Here is a 23,429-nt window from a genome sequence, read left to right as displayed (position 1 = left end):
TTACACTTAAGGCCCATACACACTTGAAGATTTTCATTTCAAAAGACTTTCCCAAAATCTCTGATAGATATATCTTTCCCCAAAGTAGTGCGTACACACTGAGCCATTTTCCCAAAGAGCAAGAGATTTTCACGAGGTGAAAGACTTTGCTGAAAATCTTTCACATAAAAGGTGATTTACATAATGGGCAGGGTTTGAATTACAAGGGTGGGAGCAAGGGCCATTTTATTCAGTGCATTCCAGTTCTTGGTGCCTGATTCAGAGCTGATTGCTGGGCTGCGTATATTCGGAGCCCACGATCAGGTAAACTACACCCGCGCCGCCCTGACCGGGAAAAATCCCAAACGTGTGCACGGCAAAATTTCATTTGCAGCTGCGCATGTAGGGAGAAATCAATGTATACGGTACGCCATAACAAAATATACACGGGGGGAGGAGGGGCAGTGGCGGCGGTAACATATACATTGCTGGCCTGCGAAAAATGTAAGGCATGGCTTTGTGGGACAAGGGACTATGCACTCCGTAATGCCCATTACACATTATGCCACACACCGTAATGTCCATTACACATATGACACACACCGTAATGCCCATTACACATTATGACACACACCGTAATGTCCATTACACATGACACACACACCGTAATGCCCATTAAACATATGCCACACACCATAATGCCCATTACACATATGCCACACACCGTAATGCCAATTACATATAATGACACATAACTGCCGCTTACCTACATGCTCATTGCTAGGGTTTTCATGTACGGTGCCAGGGGTAACATGCTATGTGCACTGCATCCTTACGCTCACCTTGCCCCGCTGTCTGTCCCCGCCTGCATCACTAAAGGAGACCGCCGGGCAGAGCGGTGGGGTCATCCAACTGTCTCAGAGCAGGTCCATCTGTCTGCGACTCGCAGCCAATCAGGCGATGGTGGCTTGCGAGTTGCAAGCAGGCGTGTCACTCCAAATAGCCGCACAGCGGATGGTTGGACCTGCTCTGAGACAGCCGGGTTTACCACCACTCTGCCGGCTGTCTCCTTTAATGATGCAGGCAGGGACAGACAGTGGGGCAAGGTGAGCGGACGTTCCTCCTCCAAAATGAACTGACGGAACGCAGTTATGCCCCGTTCCGGCTCTATTTAACCCATGGTGGGCAGTAATATATACATTGCTGGCCTGTGCAAGCTATGTATATATTACTGGCTAATAACTTAGTCATTGGTGCCCAGTGGTGCCTGTAATGTATAGATTGCTGGCATGTGCCAGCAATCTATATATTACTGGCTTATGGTTGTCATTGGTGCCCAGTGGTTCCAGTAATATATAGATTGCTGGCATGTGCCAGCAATCTATATATTACTGGCTTATGGTTGATATTGGTGCCCAGTGGTACCTGTAATATATAGATTGCTGGCATGTGCCAGCAATCTATATATTACTGGCTTATGGTTGTCATTGGTGCCCAGTGGTACCTGTAATATATAGATTGCTGGCATGTGCCAGCAATCTATATATTACTGGCTTACAAAAAAAACCATTGGTGGCCAGTGCTGCTCCGTGTGGAGCAGAACGGAGGGAGGCGGGGGGTGCATCAGTTGCACATGTGGCCTGACCCGGGAGGACGCGCACAGGTGACCAGCGGGGGAACGGCAGGTGAGACAGGCGGGGAGCAGGGCTTTCAGCAGCCAGCCGCCGCAGCAGCAGCCAGCCGGACATCGCGATTCAGCTGGGCAGCGTCAGCGTGGACAAGTGAGTATGACAGGCGGGGGAGGGGAGGGGGGGGGGGCGGCAGTGGGGCGTACCGCCGGGCTGAAAGTGGCTAATCTTTCAGCCCAGCAGCGTACACACACAGCGATGATGGATGACAAGCCATCCATCATCGCTGGATCTGCTGGTAAAACCAGCAGATGAAAGACCTTTCTAGCGATGATGCGGGAGCGCGCATCATCGCTAGTCGGGGGTCGCTGTCCCATACACACTAATCGATTTTCATCTGAAAATCGGTCAAAACGCCTGTTTTGACCGATTTTCAGGTGAAAATCGTCAAGTGTGTATGGGCCTTTAGAGAGTTACCTGTAATTTTTCTGCTACGGTATATACTCCACAAACTGTATAGCCCCGTACACACGGGGGAGATATATTGCTCAGCAATATATTGCTAGCAATATATTACTGAGCAATATATTGCTGAGTGTCTCTCCTGTTCCTCAGCGACCAGAGATGGTCGCTGATAATCAGGAGACTCTGCCGGGGGAAGAGGCAGGGAAATAGCTGATCGCAGGAGCAAGCTCCTGCGACCAGCGACCATCAGGGGCTGCACACGGGAGCGCGCACCCGGTGATTCATCGCCGACGGCACACACAAATCACTGGCAATATGGTCGCTCAGCGACCATATTCCCAGCGATATGTGCTGAAATTGCACCCGTGTGTACGCACCTTAAGTTATCCGGTCCTAGATTCCCCTATCTCTCCTTATTTGTTTATTAGGTTTCGGAACTATGGACCTTATTCAGATCTGATCACAGTACAAATTTGTTCTCAAAATGGGCAAAACCATGTGCACTGCAGGTGAGGCAGATGTGTGCCCCCCTTGAGTAAAGTAGATGGGTATAGAGAGAGTTAGATTTGTGTGAGTTCTTTTTTTTCTGTGCAAGGTAAATACTGGCTGCATTATTTTTTACACTGCAATTTAGAGTTCAGTTTCAACACACCCCACCCAAATTTAACTCTCTCTACACATGTTACATATGCCCCACCTGCAGTGCACATGGTTTTGCCCATTTTGAGTACAAATTTGTACTGTGATCAGATCTGAATAAGGGCCTATGAGTCACTAAAGCACTTACAGGCAACTGGTTAGTATTGCTTTGTTCAAAAACATTTGTGGGAAAAGTTCCCCTACTATGTTTAGTTGCACAGTGCATAAGGAGAACACTGTGTCCAGGCAGTGATATGGGAGGCTGCTCGAGCGGCAGCTTAAGTGGAGGCGGTAAGCGCTATGCTCCAGCTGTGACTTGCTGCCCGTAATTACACCTTGGCTTAGGTGTATAAGGAGCAAGTGGTCAGGCGGCTCTGATACAGGTGATCTGCGGTGTGTTTGGGTGTCCTGTAATTGGAAGGACAGCCTGCCTCATTTAAAAAACCTCCAATGGCCAATCCCCATGCCACTTTCGGGAGTGGGAGGGTTCAGGACATTTAAGAGGCAATTATCTAGTTTTGATGCCTGTTTTAACATTTATACAGTTCATAGCGCAATTAATCTGTTGGGATCTATTACACAGTAGGTATAAATGTCTGTGAAAAAAGGATTATACTGTATATAAAGAATCATATACATTAGGAATCTTAGTAGCATTACTGTCAAACATAGAGACGAGACTTTATATGCTGGTGAATATTAATAAAAATAAAAAAAATATATTTCTATTTAGATAAGGATATAAATGGTGAGGGACAATAAAATAACAATAAGGACAAAATAAAGATATATTTGGACTTTGTTTTGTCTTTTTTATTGTTTTATTGACATTGGATATTTTTTTTTTTGTATACGAGTAATGATTTCTATTTTTACTTCATCCGGAGATTTAATCTTAATTTAAAATATATTACTTTAATTTAATTTAAATGGAATTTGTGCTTAATTTGTATTATATTACTATATACTTTTTTAGAATTTGTGCATTATTTTTATAATATTATATCAAGGGGTTTCCTTTAGAGATATTATGTAATTATTTGTATATATGATTGCAATTTAATTTGTATGTATTTTTTGCATGTGATTGCAATCAATTCATTTATTTGCATATGTTAATGATTCTAGTCTGGAAGATCACATGGTTGCAACAGATTTATATTTCGGAATATATTAATTTATAATGCATAATAAGGGGATTTTGGTCCTACCTGTAAAATCCTTTTTTCTGAATCCATGGTGGACACTGGGACAGTGGGGTGTGGGTGGAGCTTCAGCTACAGGCACCAAGTAGAATAGAGTTCTTCGAGTGCAGCCCAGGCTCCTCCTCCTCCACGCCCCTACAGGCTTCAGTTTGTTCAACAGCTTACCCGCAAGGTACAGGAAAAGGAAGAGAAACAGGAAAGAAACCAGCAACCCGAAGGAAGAATAAGTTTCAGGAAGGTGTAAGCCGACCCCCATTACTGTAGATCAGTGTGCGAGGGCGGGCGCCCAGTGTCCACCATGGATTCAGAAAAAAGGATTTTACAGGTAGGACCAAAATCCCCTTTTTTCATTCATGCCAATGGTGGTCACTGGGACAGTGGGACGTCCCAAAGCTGTCCCTTTTACGGGAGGGAACGCACCTGAGCTGCACTGATGACGCGTTGCCCAAAAGCAGAATCTGCCCCGGCGAACGTCTCAAAATGGTAAAATTTTAGAAAGGTGTGTGGAGAGGACCAAGTGGCCGCGCGACACAACTGTTCTGCTGAGGCTCCCTGATGAGCCGCCCAAGAGGCCGCTACCGAACGCGTGGAGTGGGCTCTAATAGAGGATGGAACTGGCTTATTGGAAGATACATAAGCTTGTTTTATGGTTAGCCGCAACCATCGAGCCAGTGTCTGCTTCATTGCAGGCCAGCCTCTCTTGTTTGCATCATAGAGCACGAACAGGGCCTCTGTCTTGCGAATTGATTGAGTCCTAGTAACGTAAACCTTTAAAGCTCTTTTAACATCCAAAGAGCGTAACTCTGGGGAGTCCTCCAACTGGGAAAACGCAGGAACAACGATATCCTGGTTTATGTGAAAACTGGAAATAACTTTGGGTAGGAACTCCTTCTTAGTTCTTAAGACTGCCCTGTCCGGGTGGAACACCAGATACGGAGAGGCACTGGACAAGGCTGACAGGTCCGAAACTCTTCTGGCTGAGGAAATAGCCAGAAGGAACACTGTTTTCCATGTTAGCCACCTGAGCTCTGAGGATTCTAGAGGCTCAAAAGGTGGTCTTTGCAGTGCTGAGAGCACCACTGTGAGGTCCCAAGGTTGGATTGGGGGTACAAAGGGAGGCTGTATGTGAAGGACACCTTGCAAAAAGGTCTGTATAGCCATCCTCTTTGCTAACTTCCGCTGAAACAAAATAGAGAGTGTGGAAACTTGGACCTTTAAGGAGGACAACCTTAGGCCCAAATCCAGGCCCGCCTGCAAGAAGGCCAGGATCCTGGAAAGTCGAAACTCCCTAGGCGGAAGGTTCTTCTTCGCACACCAGGTGAAAAAGGCATTCCAGATTCGATAGTAGATCCGGGAAGAAGCCGGTTTCCTTGCTGCTATCATGGTTTTTATGACCGGTAATGAAAATCCCTTCTCTCTTAAAACTTCCGTTTCAAGAGCCACGCCGTCAAAGCTAGTCTGCCTAGATTCGGATGAAGGCATGGTCCTTGTACTAGCAAGTCCGGACGAGCTGGCAGCCTCCAAGGTGGCTGCAGAGACATCTCCCGAAGGTCTGAGTACCAGGCTCTGCGGGGCCAGTCTGGGGCCAGGAGGATTGCTGTGGTCCCTTCTTGTTTGAGGCGCCTGAGGACTCTTGGTAGCAGGGCCACTGGAGGGAAAATGTAGACCAGGGAGAAAGGCCATGGAGCCGACAGGGCATCCACCAGATATGCCTGTGGGTCCCTGGAGCGAGCCCCGTAGCAGGGTAACTTTTTGTTGACGCTTGAGGCCATTAGGTCTATTTACAGGAGTCCCCATCTGTAGACTAGTTCCTGGAACACATCCTCGTGGAGCTCTGACTGTACCTCCTGGCGGCTCAGAAAGTCGGCCTCCCAGTTCTGAACCCCTGGAATGTGTACCGCCGACAAAGCTAACAGGTGATGCTCTGCCCACTGCAGAATCGATGTTACCTCCCTCATGGCTGCTAGGCTCCTGGTCCCCCCCTGGTGGTTGACGTATGCCACCGCAGTGGCATTGTCTGATTGTATTTTCACCGGTTTGGAGTGAATCAGAGGGCCTGCCGACTTGAGGGCTAGCAGGATGGCTCTTAGCTCCAGTATGTTTATTGGGAGTAGCGCCTCCTCCCTTGACCAACGGCCTTGGAAGGAATGTTCTGCCAGAACAGCCCCCCACCCTCGGAGGCTGGCGTCCGTTGTTAACACCACCCATTGAGGGATGACAAACTGGCGCCCTTTTTGAAGGTTTAGAGGATTGAGCCACCATGTGAGCGACAGACATGGCTGCCTGGACAGAACAAAGGTCTGTGATTTCAGGCTTGGCTGGGAACGGTTCCAGTGACGCAGCATTTCCCTCTGCAGGGGCCTGGAATGGAACTGCGCAAATTCCGCCATGTCGTAACAAGAGACCATCTTGCCTAGGACTTTCATGCACAGGTGCACCGAGACCCTGTGTTGCTTCAGGAAGAGCTTCAGGAGGTCTCTGAGGAGAATCCACTTGTCCTCCGGCAGGTAAACCCTGAGGGTTTTTGTGTCTATCAAGGCTCCTAGATGCACCATCCGCTGTGATGGGGTTGTTGAGGATTTCTTCCAATTTATGAGCCAGCCATGGGTCTGCAGGAGGGATACCGTTAGCTCCAGATGCCTCTGGAGTGTCTGTGCGGATTGAGCCAGTATCAAGAGGTCGTCCAGATATGGTAGTAGACGAACGCCCTGGGCCCTTAGGGCCGCCGCCATGGTGGCCATAATCTTTGTAAAGATTCGTGGCGCGGTCGACAGCCCGAAGGGGAGGGCTATGAACTGGTAGTGGTTGCTTTTGACTGCAAACCTGAGGTAGCACTGGCTGTCCGATCGAATTGGCACATGGAGGTAGGCATCCTGGATGTCCAGGGATGCCATGAAGTCCCCCGGTTCCAGAGCTTGCAGGATAGACCTGAGGGACTCCATCCTGAACTTGGGAACACAGAGATGCTTGTTCAGACCCTTCAAATTGAGGATGGGTCGGTATGACCCGTCCGGCTTTGTCACCAGGAACAGGCTTGAGTAGAAACCTGCTCCTCGCTGAGAAAGTGGGACAGGTACTATGACCCCTGCTGCCAGCAGGGTGTGAATGGAGCTGGTCAGAGCAGCCGCTCTGTCCTTCTCCCGGGGCATGCTTGTTGTGAAAAACCGAGATGGCGGACACCCCTGAAAGGAGAGGGAATAACCCTGGGTCACTATAGTGTTTACCCACCTGTCGGCAAATGAAAACAGGCGACCGCCCACCTGATGCGATTGGTGGGCCGCCTGATCCTCATGCTGAGGGCTTGTCGGCCTGTTTTGGGGCTTGACGGCGACCCGCCCAGGACTGTTTAGTCTTGGGAGCGGATGGACGCCTTGTGGGGGCCTGCGCCCCTGATGAAGGCTGACCCCTGGGCCTCCCCTGTGGACGGAAGGTCCGAAAGGACTGAGATCTAGGCCTAGCCGGTGCCGAAGGCAGAAAGGCTGTTTTGGACGTTGCAATAGTGGCTACAATCTTGTCCAGCTCAGAACCGAACAGTACCTCTCCTGAGAATGGAAGGGCCTCTAATGCCTTTTTGGAATCAGAATCTGCGTTCCAAGTACGCAGCCACAGTGCACGCCGGGCAGCAATTGAAGAAGCTGAAATTTTTGAGGAGAGGGCCGCGGCATCTATCGCTGCCTCTTCCAGGTATGTGGCCCCTTCCCTAATGAGGTCCACTGTTGATAACAATTCAGAGCGACGTGTACCTGAGGAAATCTGCTCTTGCAGAGAGTCTGCCCAAGTTGCAATTGCCTTTGCTACCCAGGCTGAGGCCATAGCTGGTCTTGCTGACACGCCAGCATTGGAGAACACTGATTTTAGGCAGTGTTCAATCTTCCTATCAGTAGGATCCTTAAGAGAGGCCACTGTAGGAATGGGAAGGGTAGTAGCCTTAACTAGGCGGGCTACGTGAGCATCAACCTGTGGAGGCTCCTCCCATTTCTTACGGTCCGCTGGAGCGAACGGGAAGAAGGAAATCAGGCGTTTGGACACCAAAAACTTTTTGTTAGGGTGTTGCCACGCTTCAGATAAGACCTCATTTAAGTCTGAATTTGATGGAAAAAGAGCCAACTTCTTCTTTTTCTTTTTAAAGAGAAGTGTGTCAGGTGTTGTGACCTGGGTGTCCTGTATATTGAGAGACATCCTAACAGCCTTAACTAAGGAGTCTACTCTGGACTGGGTCATTCTTTCCTCCTTATCAGGTTCATCTATGTCAACATCATCTATGTCAACATCATTGTCTGTGTCGACCAGCACCTGGTCGTCCAAGTCATCCCCAGCATCTGATTGGTTAGAGGCTAAAGGAGCTTGTGCTTTGCGTTTAGGTGGAGCCCTCAATGCAGATTGCAGAGAAGCAGACACCTGGACTAAATCCTGAACAGAGGAGGATAAACCCTGTACCCAGGCCGGCTCTGATGCAGCAACAGCAGGCTGAGCTGGCAATGGCTGCGCAGCAGACTCTCTGTTTGCAGCTAACTGAGTTGCTAACTCCTTCATGGCTGCTGAGAGAGTGGAAGCCCAACTGGGTTCCCCATGCGTTGGGACTGAGGGGCCCCCCAGGGAGTCTTGTGCAGAACAGCGTTCACACAAACCAGCTTGCTCCTGTATGGATGAATAATTCTCCTTACAGTTAGTGCATGTATAAGCATGCAGCTTAGGTGAATCCCTAGCTGGTTTTGCTTTGGGGTTTTTCTGTGACATCTTAACACAGACAGGCCCTGTGTGCACTGGTAACAATAATACAGTGGACAGTAACACCCACTGAAACTATAAAGGTATACAGATGGATGAAAGTAGAAAAAGACACTATACTCTCTGACTCTCAGCTAAATACTGAGGTACAGAGGGCTGCTGAAAAACCTGTTCCTGTAGCGTGTAGAGGAGCAGGGATTCCGGTGCACTTCTCCCACAGTGTAGTCCCGCGTAATGGCGTCTTCAGTACGCTGCTGGGGCGTGGGGAAGCTAAGCTCAGGCGGGAAAACAGCGTTATGCCGCTCTGAGCGTGGAGGCGGGGAGCTGTGGATCAAGGCCCCGCCTCCCCTGGAACCATCAGTGCCCTGCGCCATTAACAAAAATGGCGCTCCACAGTACGGCTCCCTGGTGGTCTAGTGGCCGTGCAGAAAGGACTGGGTGCCACTGCCAGGGTCACCCGGGCTGCACCCCACCCGGTGACTCGACCGCTAGCGGTGCGCACTTAAAATGGTGCGCGTGTCACCTCACATGGAGGGCCCGCTTACCTGTGGTGGAGCGCGGTGTCCTCCGTGTCATGAGGAGAGCGGCGGGTCTGGCTATGAAAGTCAGCGCGCCGCTGCCAGCCACAGGGGAGCAGCGTAACGCTGTCTCCGTGTAAAAAAAATAAAAATAAAAATGAAGATTTCAGACAGGGCACGGAGCCCTGTCCCATGGTACCTGTGCCTTGAGGCACCAAGAAACAACTGAAGCCTGTAGGGGCGTGGAGGAGGAGGAGCCTGGGCTGCACTCGAAGAACTCTATTCTACTTGGTGCCTGTAGCTGAAGCTCCACCCACACCCCACTGTCCCAGTGACCACCATTGGCATGAATGAAAAATGATATTTTATAATAAAATATTTTATGATTCAAAATCGGGAAATCACATGATTCCGTAAGAGTGATTGTTAAGAGCGATTTTAGGGTGTTTACAGGAATGCGCCATAGTTTATGTACTAATTTATGCCCTCCAGCTCAGGGTATTTAGGTTGAAGGTCCAGTAGCGTTCATGTTTTAAGAGTGCTTTGGTTAAGTCACCTCCTCTAATTCCCAGCTGTATTCTTTCCAGCCTATTTGCTTTGAAAAGATTCAAATATACTTTGTGTTTCAAAAAGAAGCGTCTGGCAACTGAAGTTAGCTGCTTACAGTTGACAGTCAAAAGCCTGACACTCGGGGTCCCTACGCCCACCGGCTATTCTCCCTCGTGGGGGTCCACGACCCCCATGAGGGAGAATAGAATAGGTGGCGAGCGTAGTGAGCCACCGTGCCCGCAACGGGCTTTGTTGCGCTCGCCATGCTGACCCGAGTCCGGCCAGTTGAGATCCCGAAGTCGGGCTAATGACTGTCGGGACCATATACCACACCCGTTCCCACATGCTCCAGTGTTCATTGTTTGAGCATGCGTGTCGTGATTCCGACATAATTTTGTCCACAGTCGCATAGTATACAGTATATCACACCCTTTGATCAACAGTTGATAGTATACATTATATCACACCCTTAGATCAACAGTTTATAGTCTCTAATTGGAAGTTTGTTCCCATATTTGTCTTTTTATTTCCAGATCATATATTGGCAGGCTGTGCATGTGCCACAAGGAAATGATCCAGCCAGAGTAGATGGTTTTGTCTATTGTTGTTTGTTGTGTGTGTGTGTGTGTGTGTATATCTATCTATCTATCTATCTATCTATCTATCTATCTATCTATGTTTATACTAAATGTTTACTATTTAAAATAATACAGTTAAAGGTTCCGATTTATAATATGAGCACATCATTATAACCTATTTATTATGGCCTATTGTAAAAACAAAAGCCAATTAACCTACCAGTATATTTTTGGATTGTGGGAGGAAAGTGAAGTACCCAGAGGAAACCCACGCAAGCACTGGGAGAATATACAAACTCAGCACATTACTGCTGTAACAAATTTTTTTTTTTTAGCTATTGTTATTCTTGTCAGCACAAACTATTCTAAAGTGACCTCTCTCATAAACAAGTCCTTCATCCCCACAGAACTACCGTGATTTGGATGTTTTTTGCTCAGTCAGCTGTACACTATTGTATGAGAAAATCCCAGAATATCAGCAGTTTCTGAGATACTCAAACCAACCCATCTGGTGCCAACAATTTTGTTGTTGTTGCATTCTTACATTTATTGAGTTGCCACATGACTGAACTTAAGAAAGTCCACACCCCAATGTGTATGTCTGTATCTGTCTAAATTATGTGGGAACTGCCATGCTTCACTTCACTGTCTATAGTCAGGATTTTTATTGGTAGCCACCTCTTGTAATTGTACATTTCAAAATAAAATGCATTGAAAATTTGTCAGTTTTTATTTTATTTGTATTTCATTCATAAAGCTATAAACATTCATGTTTTTTTTTTTTGAACAGGTGAAGAAGAAGGCCAGTGATAGTATAGACGAAGATGAAGATTCCTCTGAAAAGAAATACAGGAAGTGTGAGAAGGCTGGATGTACAGCAACATGTCCAGTTTGCTTTGCGAGTGCCGCTGAAAGGTGACTGGGCCAGGGAAGGAATGATTGTTGCATAAATATATGACATACTCGTCTAAATCTTGGTTTTTATGATTTTGTGTAGCTATATGTGCTGTGGTGCTTGAAGCTAGGTACAAACTATAGGGCTGATAACGTGTGCATATATTTGAATACTTTATAACCCTGAACTATAATGGCAAACGCTGAAATAATTGCACGCCAACACAAACTTGTAAAAATGAATGACAATGCTTTACTTGAAAGATAGTTTTCAGATTACAGGTATTTGCAAATGCAGACTAACCCAAGAAACATACAATTGATCATCTTATACTTCACACAATAATTCTAAATCAAATCAAAATGGAAACCTTCCAAGGACAGTGATCAGCCATGATAACCCTTTCATAAATTACGTTTACCCCCCCCCTTCACATGCTTGCCTCTTCATCCTCAACTGCCTGCCCCCTCCTTCTCTGTCGCCGATATTTATACTTTACTTAAGTTAATTAATTGTTCATATGTGTCTAAGTTTCATTGCACAGCTCTGCCTTCAATCATAATGTCATCATGTATCCATCACCCAACTCTTTGTTGCTAGGGAAAGATTCATTGGCCTTGGGGTCTACACATGCCCCAGGTTTTGTGAAAAACAGACAATTCTCTAACATCAATTCACTTTCTACAATAAAATTTCAATCTTTATGCCATTTTGGAATTATTTCTGCAAGTCATACTTAAAACAAAATGGTTGCCGCATCTAACAAATACCTGCCGATTATGGTAAAGGGAAGGCCTTATAAGCCACGGCTAGGGACTTGTGCAACAAGCTATGTCATCTGCAGTATTAGAACATTTAGGTAAATAAATATAATGTAACATAGATATATTTCTCCAGCAACTCATCAATAAATCTATAAGTAATGGCGTCTGAGTTCTCCGGAGGTACGGGATGCCGGCTGAACTCACTTTTTTTTTTAAAAGTGGCAATTATTTTACAAGACATGGTTTTGCCTTGTAATTGATTGTCACTTTAAAAAAGTCAGAATTTGACAGAGGTGGCAGAATGCTGGACAAACTTGGACTACTAGAGTACATGCCCGATGCGTTTTTTTTTTTGTCATACCAACAAATTGGCATATTTTCCTACCAAAGGAAGGATCTGATATCTACTCATTAAACATTCTTGTCCTTTTAAATGTTCAGCACTTGTTTTGTCTATTACATTGACCATAAATAAATTGTCACTAGACCACCAACCCCCGTCACCCTTGCAAGTGCCCTGAGCCATTTCAGGGTGCAACAGGACACAGATTATGAACCACTGGTCTAGTCTTTAATACTGACCATTGTAATCTATATATGTAAAGAAAATGATTTAAACTGTTGATCTGTATTAAATCTCTTACTTGTATTATGTCTTGCCTTCAGCTACTACTGAAATTCTACTTATGCTGGATGTATTGCCAGACAAATGAATGGTACACAACCTGGTATTATATTCAAAAGAATATATATCCCAAAGTGAAAATGTAACTGTGATTTCAGGTGCGCTAAAAATGGTTACACATCAAGATGGTACCACCTTTCCTGCGGGGAGCATTTCTGCAATGAGTGCTTTGATCACTACTATAGGAGGTAGGTGCCATTATTATGGGGTTCCATATTTGTTACATTTTTGGGGGTAACAATTTAATCCTTTTATGCAGCTATACTATATAACTTGTATTTGCTTATAGTCACAAGGATGGTTACGAAATCTATTCTTCTTGGAAACGAATATGGACAAGTAATGGGAAAAGCGAACCAAGTCCCAAAGCGTACATGGCTGACCAGGAGCTTCCATACTGGGTGAGATGATTGTTTGGCTTAACTCTAGAAAATTGGAGTTTTAAAACTTCAATCTTATGGTGTTAAATGTATGTGTAACTAAAGCTGGCCATACAGCAGAACGATTTTAGGTCTGAACGCACGATTTCAACCGACCATGTGATCAATTTTGTGCACATCGTGAGGTATTTTGGTACATGACAATGCGATGTGCGGTCCAGCGGGTCGTGAGGTCGCTCCTATGATCTTATGTTCTGCACATATGATCAGTTGAGATGGGTTGTTGTCATAAGCAGATTGTGTTTTTAGTGTATACGTTTGATCGATCATACGATCTGCATGGTATGCATGTCATTCTAATGTACAGTATGGCCAGTTTAAGCAGATGAGGAAATATAATTGATAATCAAAATGTTATGCTACTTGGATATGGCTTTGTATCTGTTCACTTGGATTCTAGGATTTTTTCACCATTTTAAATTATAGGTTTTTTTTTTTGTTAATAGGAATGCATAGTATTGACATCTGTGACAGAATAATAGATGCTAAGTATGTAATCCTGATGAATAGGTAAAAATTACTGACTTCTCCTCCATTCTGTGAGCCATTGCTAACCATAGATTGTCAGAGGGCCAGAAGGAGCTACAATAGATTAGTAGAACTCTAATACCAGATATACACACTTAAGTATGTGTGTAGCCAGCCGTACACACTACATGGTGCAGGGGATGATGGCACAATGTTTTGTTGCCTGCTGCTTTTAGAATGCTTGCCCATTGGTGATGCAACATGTGCGATCCCAGGTACACTCCAATATATCGTTTAGATCCACTTAATCTTCCACTTAATCGGCCTGTATGTACCCAGCTTAAGACAGAGCTCCTCCCCTCTTCTACACTTGTTAAATAAGGGGAATGATTCTTGCTTCAGGCGTGAGAGGTTTGTGGTTCAAATCCCAAAAGAGCACATAATTCCAGTTTTTTTAAGATGATGGTCAATTGCCTGAATCAAAAACCCTCAATGAAAGTAAATGCTGGGTTTCCTGAGGGAGCCAGCCTTTCGTTAGACTTGCGTTTTATGTAATCTTTGTTTTTATTTTTACTTGGGGTGATGTGTTTGGAGAGCCAGATGCTGCAGAGCAACTGCTCTGTCACAGTGTTCTGCTGTTATAGGAGGGGGGTATGCTGCTTGCTCCCTTACTTCCCCCTTAGATGGCTGGTGCCATCAACCTTTTAAAGGGCGTCACTAGCTACAACGTCTGAGAGTGGAGGCTACCATCTTGGTTTTCTGAAGTGGTGATTTCTCAAAATAAAGTGTACATGAAAAACCAGTATTAATGTTCAGAATTATTAAGCAAAGTTTCCACCCTGAACAATAAAAAGTAAGAATGATGGGCGTACCCCTACTAACGTTAGGTTAGATGGTCTTGAAGCTCATAAAGGTTTCTTTATGTTAAACATGAGATATCCACTCACTAAGTATTGGATTTCATCAATGTAGAAGGTGCTCCCAATGTGAAAAAATTCACTTTATAAATACACCTACACATTGGATGTTATATTTTTCTTCCCCATTTCATGTTTTCACATTGGCAGCACCTTCTACACCAGTGGTCAGGGAACTCGGTCCTCATTACCCCACGCAGTGCATGTTTTGCAGGTCTCCTCACAGAATCACAAGTGAAATAATTAACTCCACCTACGGACCTTATAAAATGTGTCTGTGAGTAATTAGTACACCTGTGCACCTGCTGGGTTACCAGCAAAACATGCACTGTGTGGGGTAATGAGGACAGAGTTCCCTGACCACTGTTCTACACTGATGAAATCCCATACTTGATGAGTGGATATCTCATGTGTAACATAAAGAAACCTTTATGAGCTTCAAGACCATCTAACATACCGTGATTAGGGGTACGCCCATCATTCTTCATTTTTATTGTTCAAGGTGACAACTTTGTTTACTAATTCTGAACACTAATACTGGTTTTTCATGTACACTTTATTTTGAGAATTCACCACTTCAGAACATCAACGTGGGCAAGAACAGGTGTCATAAAAGAAACATCTGATAAAAAAAATTCCATCTATGTGCCTTTGAATAGTATTCTCCACTGCTATCTATGTTTCCCCATTTTTTGTTAAGATGTAGGTGACACCTTGGAGTTATACATTTTGGGCAACATTCTGCGCCATCTGCAATCACTGTATAAATAGTATTTCTCTACCGTCCAATGGGATACTGGGCTTCACTACTATGGGGATTGAGACCTCCGCAGGAGAGACAGGCACATAAAAGAACTTTCAGTGTGGGTGCACTGGCTCCTCCCCTCAATCTCCCTCCACTAGTCAGTTTTGAAAAATGTGCCTCAGGAGAGGCAGTGCTTCTGGATGCTCCAGAGTTTTTCTACATTTATTTTCAAAGTTTGTTATTTTGGGGCGCTGTGGTGACCACACAGCTGTCCTGCTTCGTGGGTGTCAGGGGAAGGGTCAGTCCCCGGCCTCTTCAGGTGCAGAGCTGACCCTGCTACAGGACAATTCGGTCCTGCGTGGGACTTGTCACCGCACAGCATTGCGCTGTGGCGAGCAAGTCCCCTAGCCGCCGCACACCCCTGACAGGTCAGAAGACTTCAGTGGTGAGTACAGGCTGGGGGTCCCACAAGGGGTCCCCGCAGCCATTTCTGGTGCGGCAAGACGACGGCTAGTAATGGCGGCTCTCCAGCAGGGACTGCGTGAACACCGCGTCTGGTAACTGGCATAGGGGTGCTGCCGCTGGACCACCAGGGACACCCCTCAGGTTATAATGTATTATATATATATTTTACACCTTTATTATATGTCAGTATAAATATATAGAAGCGCTAGCTCCGTGTACAGGGGGCGGGGCTTCACTCAGAGCGGGACCAAGCTCTGCTGGGCGCGCGCTGTCACTTCCTGCTTCTTCACACGCTGCCAGACTCCATTACAGAGGGCTCCTCACTGGCGTGGTGGATCCGGGTACTTGTAGCACGGCAGAGACAGCAGGTTTTTTATAGCGATTTAGCGCTGCTGCGCTATCTGGCTTACTCAGACACTGTGTTTGTTCATATCACTGTGTTTAGCGTTACCAGCTCACCCAGATCTGTGAGTTCAGGTTAAGGGTGCACTTGGCGCCTCAATTGCTCTGTTTTTTCCCCACTGATTAGTTACTTATCACAGCATAAAACAAGCACATAGTCTGTTTTTCACATCCAGCTGTGTGGGGTGTGCACGTGTGTGACTGCGTGGGGGTTGTGTTGTACTGCAGACATTTGTAGTACTGTCTCATCATGGTGAAAAAGTTCACTTGTATGGTGTGTAGCACCAAGTTTGTGCCAAAATCACAGTCCCAGGTTACTTGTGAGGCTTGTATGTCACCACAGCCCAGTAGTGCTGACACTCAGATCAGTGGGGTGCCCCCACAGCTTGTGGGGCCGTCTCAGGCTGATGAGCAGGAGCCTGTTTGGGCCTCCAACATAAAGACCCTGTTGGATTCTGTGGCTTCACAGCTTTCCAATAACACTCAGCAAACGCAGAGGGTTCAGAGAGAATTGTCCATGTTAGCTGCCAGGGTGGATATTCTTCATACTCTTAGTGTACCTCCTCCCGCACAGCCTCAAAAGAGGCCGGCTGCTGCGATGGCCCCTGATTCAGATGATGAGGATGAGGACATACTAGAGGAGGGTGAGGAGCAGGTTCTGCAGGAACCAGTCCCTGAGGCAGCAGTGCATGGGCCTGAACCGCTTATCAGGGCCATCAGGGATGTTTTAGATCTCCCAGTGGAGGCATCCGCAGAAGGAGATCCTTTCTTCATGACTCAGAGGAAACAGCCAGTGTACTTCCCTGAGCAGGCGGAGTTAGAAACTGTGTTCAGGGCTGCTTGGCAAAACCCTGATAAAAGGTTTACTATTTCAAAAAGGTTCACAAATGCATATCCTTTTGAACCTTTGGGCAGGAAGAAGTGGGAGGAGCCACCGGTAGTGGACTCGTCTGTCTCCCGCCTTTCTAAGAAGGTGTTGCTACCGGTCCCAGGTGTATCCACCCTTAAAGACGGGGCGGACAGGAGGCTGGAAGCTACCCTCAAGTCCATATATACGGCTAGTGGGGCATCCCAACGCCCAGTTTTAGCCAGCTGCTGGATGGCTAAGGCCATTCATACCTGGTCAACCCAGATTCAAGAAGGGTTGTTGGGTGACATGACTGTGGCCCAGATAGGCGACGGCCTGAGGCACATTCAGGATACCGCTAAGATCCTGTGTGAGGCGCAAAAGGAATTGGGCGCAATAAACGCGCGTAATTCAGCCATGGCGGTTTCAGCCAGACGGGCTTTGTGGCTACGTCAGTGGTCTGCTGACGTAGATTCAAAGAAGAGTGTGGAGGGTATTCCCTTTACAGGAGAATGGCTTTTTGGGAGTGAATTAGACGGTTGGATTTCCAAGGCCACGGCAGGGAAATCTACCTTCCTCCCATCAGCTCCCTTCACAGCTGCCTTCACAGGTACTTCCCAGCAGTCCTTTCGTGGGAACAGGTTTCGCCCCAAGGCCAGGGGCGCCTCAAATGCCAACAGAGGCACAAGAGGCAAGTTTAGGAAGCCTAACTCCTCCAGCACCCAGGACCGTCCGAATGCCGCAGCGTCCTCTAAGCCTGCAGCATGACGGGGTTTTCCCGCCACGAGACTCTCTCGCGGTGGGAGCGCGATTGTTGCATTTCAGTCAGGTGTGGGACGCCTCGGGTCTGGATTCCTGGGCCAGGGGTCTCATTTCACTAGGTTACAGGCTGGAATTCGACAAGCCCCCTCCCAGAAGATACTTCAGGTCGGCTCTTCCAGCGTCACAGGAGGACCAGGTTCGCCTCCAGGGGGCCATTACCAGGCTGCTTCAGTCTCAGGTAATTGTACCGGTTCCAAGCACGGAGCGGGGCCAGGGATATTATTCCAACCTATTCCTGGTACCGAAGCCAGACGGCTCAGTAAGGCCCATCCTGAATTTGAAATCACTGAACCCCTTCCTGCGTGTGTTCAAGTTCAGGATGGAGTCCTTGCGCTCAGTGATCGCCAGCCTAGAGAGAGGGGAGTTCTTGGCCTCCATAGACGTCAAGGACGCCTATTTACACATCCCTATCTGGCCCCCACACCAAATCTATCTCAGATTTGCCTTGGGGAACGACCATTACCAATTCCGGGCCTTGCCTTTCGGCCTGTCGACTGCCCCGAGGGTTTTTACAAAGATAATGGCGGAAATGATGTCACTACTCAGACTCCAAAGGGTGAATGTCGTGCCGTACCTGGACGACCTGCTAACAAAGGCAGGGTCGGCAGAGGCTTTGAGGAGTGCTCTCAATCTGTCCATACGAGTCCTAAGAGACCACGGGTGGATTCTGAACATGTCCAAATCATCGCTGGTTCCGACCCAGAGGATGGTTTTCTTGGGCATGATACTGGATACATCGGAACAAAGAGTTTTTCTGCCGATGGAAAAGGTCAGTGCACTTCAGCAGCTGGTCAGGGAGGTTTTGGAGTCTCCTCTGGTACAGATCCATCTTTGCCTCCGACTCCTAGGCAAGATGGTGGCTTCATTCGAAGCAATACAATTTGGCCGTTTCCATTCCAGGATTTTTCAATTGGACATTCTGACAAAGTGGTCCGGCTCCCCCCTGCAGATGCGCAGAAGGATTGGACTTGCACCAAGAACCAGGATCTCGCTACGGTGGTGGCTAGATTCATCCAATCTGTTAGCAGGCAGACGGTTCCAGATCCAGGACTGGACTCTGGTAACCACGGACGCCAGCCTGAGGGGCTGGGGGGCGGTGACACAGGGAGTCCGCCTCCAGGGTCGATGGACTCCACTGGAGTCAGGCCTGCACATCAACAAGCTGGAGTTGCGGGCGGTCTACTATGCCCTGTTACAGGCAGCTCCATTGTTACAGGGCAAGGCGATCCAGGTCCAGTCGGACAATGCTACCACTGTGGCCTATATAAACCGGCAGGGTGGTACCAAGAGCATGCCCTGCATGAGAGAAGCATCAAAGATTCTGTCTTGGGCGGAACTGAATGTCCAGGCCCTGTCTGCCATTTTCATCCCGGGGATCGACAATTGGGAGGCGGACTTCCTGAGTTGTCACGACCTCCACCCGGGAGAGTGGGGCCTTCACACTCAAGTGTTCGATGCCATAGTGGATCTGTGGGGGCTCCCTCAGATCGACCTGATGGCTTCACGACTAAACCTAAACCACAAGGTAGCGATGTACTGTGCACGGACCAGAGACCCAGGGGCGATAGCGGTGGACGCTGTCACCTGGACCTGGGATTTCCAATTGGTGTACCTGTTCCCACCTCTCCCATTGTTGGCTCGGGTGCTAAAGCGGCTCCGGCATCAGGGGACGGAGGCCATTCTGGTGGCACCAGATTGGCCAAGAAGGGCCTGGTACGGGGACATTCAGGCCATGCTAGTGGAAGACCCGTGGCGTCTGCCCATAAGAAAAGATCTGCTCCTCCAGGGCCCGTTCGTCTTTCAGGACTTACAGCGGCTACGTTTAACGGCCTGGAGGTTGAGCGGCAGATCCTAGTCCACAAGGGTCTACATCCCTCTGTCGTCAATACAATGATCAAGGCCAGGAAACCGGTGACGGCTTCCCACTATCACGTCATATGGCGAAGATATATTGCCTGGTGTGAGAAGAATGACTTGCATCCGGCCAGCTTTCGTCTAAACAACCTGCTACGCTTCCTGCAGGCTGGTTTGGATAAGGGGCTCAGATTGGGTTCCTTAAAGGTCCAAATCTCCGCACTGTCGCTGTTTTTCCAGAGAAAGATTGCGGCCTTGCCGGAAGTGCAAACCTTCTTACAGGGGGTTCTGAGGATCCAGCCCCCCTTTGTGCCTCCCACTGCACCATGGGATTTGGAAGTGGTTCTCACTTTCTTGAAATCTGCCCGGTTTGTTCCACTGGAGGAGTCTGAACTGCGACACCTCACTTGGAAGACTGTTGTTCTGCTGGCTCTGGCTTCGGCCAGGAGGGTATCCGAGCTTGGGGCTTTATCATGTCGGAGCCCTTACCTTGTGTTCCACAACGATAGGGCGGAACTCAGGACCAGACCACAATTCCTTCCAAAGGTGGTGTCAGGGTTCCACCTAAACCAACCTATTGTGGTCCCTTCTAGCGCGGCACATCCGGATATACCTGAGTCCTTAGATGTGGTCCTAACCCTTAAAGGGTATGTCAAGCGCACAGCGAGGATCCGGAAGACGGACAGCCTTTTTGTGCTCTATGATGCGCAGAAGAAGGGGTTACCTGCTTCAACGCGTACCATTGCCAGGTGGATAAGATGTACTATCCAACAGGCCTATGCATCAGCTGGTTTATCGCTTCCTTTTTCAGTAAAGGCTCATTCAACCAGGTCTGTAGGTACCTCTTGGGAGGCTGCTCGAGGGGTGTCGGCAATGCAGCTCTGCAGGGCCGCAACTTGGTCAGGGCAACACACATTTGTGAAGTTCTACAAGTTTGACACCCTGGCCAGGGAGGATTCCCAGTTCGGGAATGCGGTTCTACAGCAGAATCCGCACGTTCCCACCCGTTCTGGTAGCTTTGGGACCTCCCCATAGTAGTGAAGCCCAGTATCCCATTGGACGGTAGAGAAAATAGGATTTTGGGTACCTACCGGTAAATTCTTTTCTCGTAGTCCATATGGGATACTGGGAGCCCACCTCGGTGCGGCTTTTCTGCTGTCAGATACTATTTCATTGTTAGGCTTATTGCCTTGTTTTCTATAGGATAGATATATCTATAGACTTGTTTCTAGTTACAGGTGTCCTCTTAAGTTGTTAGGATTCACCTCTTTTATATGTTGTTGTTCGGTTGGGTGTGCTGGATGAATCTCACCACAATACATTATCACATACTCCTCACATGCTCTCCTTCGGCACAGTTTTTGCATTAACTGACTAGTGGAGGGAGATTGAGGGGAGGAGCCAGTGCACCCACACTGAAAGTTCTTTTATGTGCCTGTCTCTCCTGCGGAGGTCTCAATCCCCATAGTAGTGAAGCCCAGTATCCCATATGGACTACGAGAAAAGGATTTACCGGTAGGTACCCAAAATCCTATTTTTTCTACCATCTTGGTTTGTCTTGATCCTCTTTTAAGAGGATAAGCATGCAAACCCACAGGCATCCCAACAACGGGCCGTACCACAAATTTTTTATCTGGAGGGAAGTTTCTGTTGGTGATTTTAATGGGACTAAGGAGCTATGACGGGTGTGGATCAGTTGGTCACCAGGAAGTTGTTAGACAGTCATTAGGTCGACACAATTAGGTTGACATGCGTCTAGGTCGACATGCAAGAAGGTTGACATGAGTCTAAAGGAGCCCATACATGCTCCATTCTGGGCGTCCATTTTGTACTTTTAAAGTACACATCGTATCGCATTGCATGCCTTGTGCATTCATTGTGCATGCAATGCGATGCAATACAATGTAAAGCTAGTAAAAAAGTATGTGCAGCACATACTTTTTGTACTGTATGATGAGATGCGCGGGAGCGCGCATCTCAGAGTACAAAACGGATGGAGCAGAAACGGAGTGTGTATGGGCTCCATAAGTTGACATGGGTTAGGTTGACAGGATCATGGGTAAGTCGACATGGGTAAGGTCGACAGGGTCATTAGGTCGACATGCCTAAGGTTGACAGTGAAAAAGTCAACATGGATTTTTTTAGTTAATTTTTTTTTTACCCTTACGTCGACACATACACTACATAAACACTAAAACGTACCACCGCGTCCTCTCGCATGGCTCGCTGCGCTCGCCATTGTTTGGGCTTGGTGTTTTGCTACGCTCTGCACACTACACTATTCTATTCTCCCACCATGCCCTAGTGGATGGTACGGCATGAAATACCGCCTGTTGGCACATGTCGAGCTGACATGGACACCGAAACGTACCACCATGTCCCCTCGCATGGCTTGCTGCGCTCGCCATGCTTCGGGCACTGTGCCTCCCTATGCTTGGCACACTATTGTATTATCCCTCCACGCCCTAACGGATGGTAGGGCATGAAAAAAACAGTGAAAAAAAACCATGTCTACCTAATGACCCTGCCGACCTAACCAGTGTCGACCTAATGACCCTGCCGACCTAATAACCCGTGTCGACCTAATGACCCTGCCGACCTAACCCGTGTCGACCTAATGACCCTGCCGACCTAACCCGTGTCGACCTAATGACCCTGCCAACATAACCCGTGTCGACCTAATGACCCTGCCGATCTAACCCGTGTTGACCTAATGACCCTGCCGACCTAACAAGTGTCGACCTAATGACCCTGCCGACCTAACCCGTGTCGACCTAATGACCCTGCCGACCTAACCCGTGTCAACCTAAAGTCCCTGCTGACCTAATGCTTGTTGACCTACTTGGTGACGACCCAATGACCGTATCCCGCTATGGTAGGGAAGAAGCTTCCTGCTTTCCTTGCCTCGGATCCCAGTATTGGTAGGGTCCATACTGGTTTGTGCTGCAGACAAAAGGGATGAACAGGATGGATTATGTTTCTGCAATACAGCTTCCAGACTTCTCTGGTGACCCAGCTACTGATGCTCTTGTTCACAGCAAACTCTGCAAGGCTAAGTACAGTAGTACAATGTTCTATTATTGCCTGTATTAATGTTTCTTTATATTACTACTTCAATATAATACCCCTTTCACATCGCAGACACGGTTTAAAAACCGGTATTTTAAAACGGTAATTAAAACGGGTCAGAGCCTTAACAGTGACCCAGATTACCGTTTCAAATACCGGTTAAGTGTCATTCACATAGCACTTGAAACGTTTCATCCAGAACACGTTTCAAGTGCTATGTGAGAGCCACTGTGGGTTGTGTGTGGGGGGGGGGGGGGGGGGCACACATCACTCTTCTTCTCTAGTTCAGACACCCGCCCCGGGGAGTTTCTTGGCCAGTATCCGGGGACACAGGGGGGACGGTCCCCTGTAAGATCCGCCCGGGTTTAGGGCCTCGCTGTAGTTGGAAGCCGGCTGAGCTCGGGCACCGTATGCTCTCTTCCCCCGGCACCGGGGCAGCTGCTAGTGACAGGGGGCAGCACACACTGGGCAGCGCTGATCAATGAGGAGGAGACGGCACGCTATAGGCTGCATTACTTTGGGGGTCAGGTAAGGGGGCTCAGCCAGGGCAGCAGCACTGGGGGGACACTGCCGGGGTGAGCACTGAGGAGGAGCTGCGGATTTAGGGGAGGTGAGAGTCGGAGGCTGCGTGCGTGATTGCAGGGAGTGCGGGGGGTGCTGCAGCGGGATAGTGCGGGCTCGGGAGGCTGAGAAGTTTGCGAGACACAAAGGTGCGGGCAGCATCGGGATAAGTTATAGAGGAGTGTGAGCACTGGGACACCCGCACT

At 47.9% G+C, this 23,429-nt stretch overlaps 1 protein-coding gene across 2 annotated transcripts in view; it reads left to right on the top strand.

Annotated features, from left to right (window-relative positions):
• The window catches only part of KDM1B (lysine demethylase 1B), a 97,935-nt gene that overhangs the window by 7,856 nt on the left and 66,650 nt on the right, over nt 1-23,429 (top strand). For both annotated transcript variants that reach the window (XM_083187864.1, XM_083187865.1), the window contains exons 3-5: nt 11,080-11,204; nt 12,732-12,821; nt 12,923-13,034. In XM_083187864.1, the coding sequence (XP_083043990.1) occupies nt 11,080-11,204; nt 12,732-12,821; nt 12,923-13,034 (327 nt within the window). The remainder of the gene's footprint in view (nt 1-11,079; nt 11,205-12,731; nt 12,822-12,922; nt 13,035-23,429) is intronic.

The sequence above is a fragment of the Crinia signifera genome, chromosome 5, assembly GCF_055691185.1.
Source record: "Crinia signifera chromosome 5, ASM5569118v1, whole genome shotgun sequence".
Lineage (NCBI taxonomy): Eukaryota > Metazoa > Chordata > Amphibia > Anura > Myobatrachidae > Crinia > Crinia signifera.
Note: the sequence above shows the minus strand (reverse complement) of the source record. Positions and strands in the feature narration are given on the sequence as shown.